This window comes from Anolis sagrei, chromosome 8 (assembly GCF_037176765.1).
Source record: "Anolis sagrei isolate rAnoSag1 chromosome 8, rAnoSag1.mat, whole genome shotgun sequence".
Taxonomy (NCBI): domain Eukaryota; kingdom Metazoa; phylum Chordata; class Lepidosauria; order Squamata; family Dactyloidae; genus Anolis; species Anolis sagrei.
Genome location: NC_090028.1, coordinates 1,516,232 through 1,522,500, shown reverse-complemented (window position 1 = coordinate 1,522,500; position 6,269 = coordinate 1,516,232). Strand labels below are relative to the sequence as shown.

At 43.5% G+C, this 6,269-nt stretch overlaps 1 protein-coding gene across 4 annotated transcripts in view; it reads right to left on the bottom strand.

Annotated features, from left to right (window-relative positions):
• NDRG4 (NDRG family member 4) overlaps positions 1 to 6,269 on the bottom strand; it is a 54,380-nt gene that overhangs the window by 1,948 nt on the left and 46,163 nt on the right. For 3 of the 4 annotated variants that reach the window (XM_067470932.1, XM_067470929.1, XM_067470933.1), the window contains 7 exons: positions 5,571 to 5,627; positions 5,422 to 5,473; positions 5,267 to 5,314; positions 3,970 to 4,005; positions 3,822 to 3,873; positions 2,072 to 2,110; positions 1 to 104 (listed from right to left, as the gene is read on the bottom strand). The exon at positions 1 to 104 is cut by the window's left edge and continues 1,948 nt beyond it. In XM_067470932.1, the coding sequence (XP_067327033.1) occupies positions 1 to 104; positions 2,072 to 2,110; positions 3,822 to 3,873; positions 3,970 to 4,005; positions 5,267 to 5,314; positions 5,422 to 5,473; positions 5,571 to 5,627 (388 nt within the window). The remainder of the gene's footprint in view (positions 105 to 2,071; positions 2,111 to 3,821; positions 3,874 to 3,969; positions 4,006 to 5,266; positions 5,315 to 5,421; positions 5,474 to 5,570; positions 5,628 to 6,269) is intronic. The other variant, XM_067470930.1, reaches the window with a different exon arrangement.

Here is a 6,269-nt window from a genome sequence, read left to right as displayed (position 1 = left end):
GGAGTGGGTGCAGGCGCGGGGCCGGGGAGCGCCGTCCACGGAGCTGGCGCTGGTCAAGGAGGCCGTGCGGGAGCGGGCCAGGCGCGTCATGCTGGCCGAGGGCACTGCGGAAGGAAGGAAGGGAGGAAGGACAGAGAGATGGACATTGTCGCCAACGAGAGCCATCGTCCACCAACTTGGTTCTGGCCAAGGAAGGCGAGCAAAGCGCCACAGAGACAAGCAAAGCGCCCGCAAAGCCAGAGCCTCCATCAACAACAGAAGCACCCCAATGCCAACCCCTGTCTTCTTCCCTGCAAGGAAAGCACCATCAAAGCACCCCCCACAGATGGCCATCCAGATATATATATATATATGATAGGTGTGATTGACCATACAGATGTGATAGATACGTCATAGAATGCTACAGTTGGAAGAAACTGTAGGTCCATGAGGTCCATGAAGGTCCATGAGGTCCAACCCTGTTTCTGCCAGGCATGAAAAGCCACCATCAAAGCACTCTTGGCAGATGACTATCCAGCAGCACCATCATCATCACCATCATCATCATGACCCCAGCGGCCATCCATATATATATATATATGATAGTGTGATTGACCATACAGATGTGACAGATACATCATAGAATGCTACAGTTGGAAGAAACCCCAAGAAGGACCATCAGGTCCGACCCCTGTTTCTGCCAGGCAGGAAAAGCACCATCAAAGCACTCTTGACAGATGACTATCCAGCATCATCATCACCATCATCATCATGACCCCAGGGGCCATCTAATCCAGTCCGCTTCTGGCTGGCAGGAAAGCACAAAGCCCTCCTGACAGATGGCCATCCAGCCTCTGCTGCACCATCATCATTATCATCACCATCACCATCATCTAGAGAAGGAATCCTCCAAAGGCCATCTAGTCCCACCTTTTTCTGCCAAGCAGGAAAAGCACAAGCAAAGCCCTGCCAACTAATGGCCATCCAGCCAGTGCTACATAATAATAATAATAATAATAATAATAATAATAATAATAATAATAGAGAAGGGACCCCCAAAGGCCATCTAGCCCAACCCTTGTCTGCCAAGCAGGAAAGGCACAAGCAAAGCCCTGCCATCAGATGGCCATCCAGCCTCTGCTTAGTAATAATAATAACAACAACAACAACAACAACAATAATAATAGAGAAGGGACCCCTAAAGGCCATCTAGTCCAACCCTTTTCTGCCAAGCAGGAAAGGCACAAGCAAAGCCCTGCTAACAGATGGCCATCCAGCCTCTGCTTCATAATAATAATAATAATAATAATAATAATAATAATAATAGAGAAGGGATTCCCAAAGGCCATCTAGTCCAACCCTTTTCTGCCAAGCAGGAAAAGCACAAGCAAAGCCCTGCTAACAGATGGCCATCCAGCCTCTGCTTAATAATAATAACAACAATAATAATAATAATAATAATAGAGAAGGGACCCCCAAAGGCCATCTAGTCCAACCCTTTTCTGCCAAGCAGGAAAGGCACAATCAAAGCCTTGCCTATAGATGGCCATCCAGCCAGTGCTACATAATAATAATAATAATAATAATAATAATAATAATAACAATAATAGAGAAGGGACCCCCAAAGGCTATCTAGTCCAACCCTTGTCTGCCAAGTGGGAGAAGCACCATCAAAGCCCTGCTAACAGATGGCCATCCAATCTCTGCTTAATAACATCAACAACAACAACAACAACAACAACAACAGAGAAGGGACCCCCAAAGGCCATCTATAATAGAGAAGGGACCCCCCAAAGGCCATCTAGTCCAACCCAAGTGAGAGAAGCACCATCAAAGCCATCCAGCCTCAGTTTCAAAGCCTCCAAAGAAGGTGCTTCCTGAGGCAGAGAGTTCCACTGTTGAACAGCTCTAAGACGTTCTTCCCAATCTCCAATGGAGTCTCCTTCCCTGTCACTTGAACCCATGGCTCCATTGAGTCCTAGGTGCCTTTCCCATGGGTTTCAACCAGCGGGAAGCGTGTGCCACGGAGCAGCCATACGTGAAATGCATTGGTAGCAGCAGCAACAGCATCAGCAGGTGGGGAGGAGGGTACCTGATCCTCCGCTCAGCCTGCGGTCCTTCAGGTAGGCAACTGGGGGAGAGACACACAGTGAGGGGCCAAGGAGTGAGTCAGTGGGGGGCAGGGGCTGTGAGTGAGGGGGGACCCCTCCCAGGAATTGAGACCCTTTGCTGGCATGGGCCAACTTGGGCCCTCCTTCCCTCCAGGTGTTTTGGACTCCAACTCCCACACTTCCTAACAGCCTACCGGCTGTTAGGAAGTGTGGGAGTTGGAGTCCAAAACACCTGGAGGGAAGGAGGGCCCAAGTTGGCCCATGCCTGGTTTGGGGGTCGCTTTCCCAGCCACAGAATAGGACCAAAACACAGCGATGATGAACCAGAGAGAAAACGATAAGGACCAAGCCACTTTGAGCCTCCTCGTGGAGAGAAAAAGCGGAGTATCAATAATAGTAATAATAATAATGCATTAATAAAAATAATAATACAATAATATAATAGTATACATTCGAATGCTAATAATGGAGTCTCCTCGTGGAGAGAAAAAGAGAGGTATCAATAAGAATAATAATGCATTAATAATACTACTACTAATAATAATACATTCTAATACTAATAATAGATATATAGCTGCTTTGAGTCTTCTCATGGAGAGAAAAAAGCAGGGTATCAATAATAATAATAATGAATTAATAATAATTATACATTCTAATACTAATAATAGATATATAGCTGCTTTGAGTCTCATTGTGGAGAGAAAAGGTGGGGTATCAATAAGAATAATAATGCATGAATAATAATAATAATAGTAATAACTAATAATAATATAATTCATTCTAAAACTAATAATAGATACATAGCCACTTTGATTCTCCTTGTGGAGAGAAAAAGAGGGGTATCAATAATAATAATAATAATATTAATAATAAATTAATAATAAATTAATAATAATAATAATAAATTAATAATAATAATAATAATAATACATTCTAATACTAATAATAGATATATATCCGCCTTGAGTCTCCTTGTGGAGAGAAAAGGTGAGGAATCAATAAGAATAATAATGCATTAATAATAATAATATAATTCATTCTAATATTAATAATAGATACATAGCTGCTTTGAGCCTCCTTGTGGAGAGAAAGAAACAGGGTATCAATAATAATAATAATAATAATGATGATGCATTAATAATAATAATAATAATAATAATACATTCGAATATTAATAATAGATCCATAGCTGCTTTGAGTCTCCTTGTGGAGAGAAAAACTGGGGTATCAATAATAATAATAATAATAATAATAATAATAATAATCTATATGAATAATACTAATATAATATAATATAATACAATAATAATACAGTAATGCTAAGATACATAGCCACTTTGAGCCTCCTCGCGGAGAGAAACAGGGTATCAATAATAATAATAATAATGATATATGAATAATACTAATAAAAATAATATATAATAATACAGTCTAATATTAAGATACATAGCCACTTTGAGTCTCATCGTGGAGAGAAAGAAACAGGGTATCAATAATAATAATAATAATAATAAATACGGAATCTGGCAGGAAGGAAGTGATAATTTTAGTGAACAAATAAGTAATATATGGGATGCTTACTTCCATATACATGAAGTGGGGTGACCTGCCCCTTTTCCTGCCCCAAATGAGCTCATGTGACACATATGCACATTCTTTGCACATATATGCCTTGCTTCCACCCATAGGCACATCCCCCCCATATAGGTTTCCTTGACTCCAAATACTTACTGTATCCCATGCCTTGGAGGAAGTACTTGAAAGCTTCGGTCAGTTTGCCAGGCTGAGCAAGAGAAAAAAAAAAGATCACATAAATGTATTTATTACCCACCTCTCGTTGTTGTTGTTGTTGTTGTTAGTAAACCAAGAACGGGCTCACCTGTGTGACTTGGGGGAGACCCCCTGAATCAGCCATCTATGGAGAAAAAGGCACAAAGGGTCAGGTAAGATAAGCATACTAGAGAAAAGTGGGATATTATTATTGAAGTCGAACATGACCACCCTGCCCCCCATTAGAGATAGTAACTTATAGTTTTGCTAAGGGCAAGGACACCAGGCTGGATAATAAGGGTTAAGCCTTGGTCAAGGAGGGTAATTGGGTTTACTCTCTGTATTATGATTTCTATATTCTCATATTTTCTCCTGTGTCTGTAACTTTCTCCTGATCCTTTTGCCCCATTCCCTTTGTTGGAAAAATGTATAAGGAAGTTGCCCTGCCTCTGAAGAGACAATTAGCGATTGTGGAAACCCTTATCTGAGAACATTTCTTGCATGGAAAAATAACAAAGGAATATTTTCTTGACTTCGGAGGCTGGCCATCAAGAAGATAATCACTTGGCAGGCTTTTTAATCACATTACAATGGGAGGTAAAATGACCTTCGGAAAGTCCTCTTCCTCCCAGTCCGTTTTCTTTCAAGCCTTTTTCATTAAAGACATTCACCAAAGTCCCCCCCCCCTTTGTGCCCCTATCTGACCGCAAGAGGAAAACCCAGATTAAGTGATCAATGCTTATCTCAGACCCATCATAAGGCAATAATTTGGCTTTTCTCAAAGGCTGGTTCGGACTTGTTAGGACATTTCCTGTAACTTCATAATCCATTCAAGAATGCATTGTTTTCCTTCGTCCTGCCTCCCTCCCTTCTGATTTGCTGGAGCGCCGAGGTGGCAGAAGTCTTCTGATTGGCTCTGGCGCACCACAGAAGCCCTGTGATTGGCCCAGGCACGCGGGGGACAGCCAAGCCTCCTCCCAGCTGTTTGCGTGCCAGCCAATCACCATTGAGCCAGGTGAGGGGCGAGGAGCGGGAGTTTTGAACCACACCACTCTGTATTTTCTATAAAAATGGCATTTATTTCTGTACACGCATGCTTAGCTTGGCGAATGATTGCCACTTTGCATCCTTTTCAGCTGAATCGCTAATAAATCATCTCGGTGGCACTTTCTTCAACTTTGGTGAGATTCTTTTTGGGAACTTAGAGAAAATAAATTGCTTAAAATTAGGCTTCTCTTTGCTCACCAATGTAGCGATCCCTCTTTGGTGGGGCCGCAGGGTCTCTCCTCCTGGGGTAGACCCTTCTAAAGTTCCTATCGACTTCATTATTATTAATAATAATAATAATAGAGGAAGGGGCTCGGCCAATTCCTAAAAGCAGGGACTCCGTCGCCTCTGCATCTTACCTTCAGGAATGTGGTGGTGGTCGGGTCCAGCTTGGAGTTGCATTCGACCTACAAACAGCAAAGGAATACATTTCAGAGCAGGAAGCATGCACTTGGATGGGCTTTGTTGAGCTCGAGGGGGTTGGGGGCTTCTGGGCATTTCAGTCGGGACTCACCACACCATCTTCAGCCGGCGCGTTGTCTCCCACCACCAGCATCACGGGGCACCTGCAGACCCCAAGCAGAGAAGGACAGGGTCAGAAGGGAGCTGCAAAGCCCATCGCTCCCCACTTTGACCCTTGAACCCTCACCTACAGTGACCTACCGGAGCGTTTTGGCATTGGGGACGCTGCCGGGCCGGTTGATGTCCAGGTCTCTGCGGCTGAAAGAAGAGCAGGGATTAAACCAGAGTGGGTGCTAGTAATTATTATTATTACCGTTAGCTCTAATAAAATACATAGATTGCCTGGGATCCCATTGGAGCCTACTTCCTTCTCTTGAGGTTGTTAAAGCAGAGGCTGGATGGCCATCTGTCGGGAGGGATCGGAGGGTGCCTTCCTACCTGGCAGAAGAGGGTTGGACTGGATAGCCTTTGGGGGTCCCTTCCCACTACAGGATTATATTGTTGTTGTTGCTATTGTTATTATTATTATTATTGAGCAGAGGCTGGATGGCCAACTGTCGGGATGGATTGGATTGTGCCTTTCCACCTAGCAGAAAGAACAGGGATGGACTGGATGGCCTTTGGGGGTCTCTTCCCACTCTAGGATTCTATTGTTGTTGTTATTGTTATTGTTATTGTTATTATTATTGTTGTTGTTGTTGTTGTTGTTGTTGAGCAGAGGCTGGATGGCCATCTGTCGGGAGGGATCAGAGGGTGTCTTCCTACTTGGCAGAAGAGAGATGGACTGGATGGCCTTTGAGAGTCCCTTCCCACTACAGGATTCTATTGGTGTTGTTGGTGTTGTTGTTGTTAAGCTGACGATGGATTGCCATCTGTTAGGAGAGATCAGAGGGTGCCTTC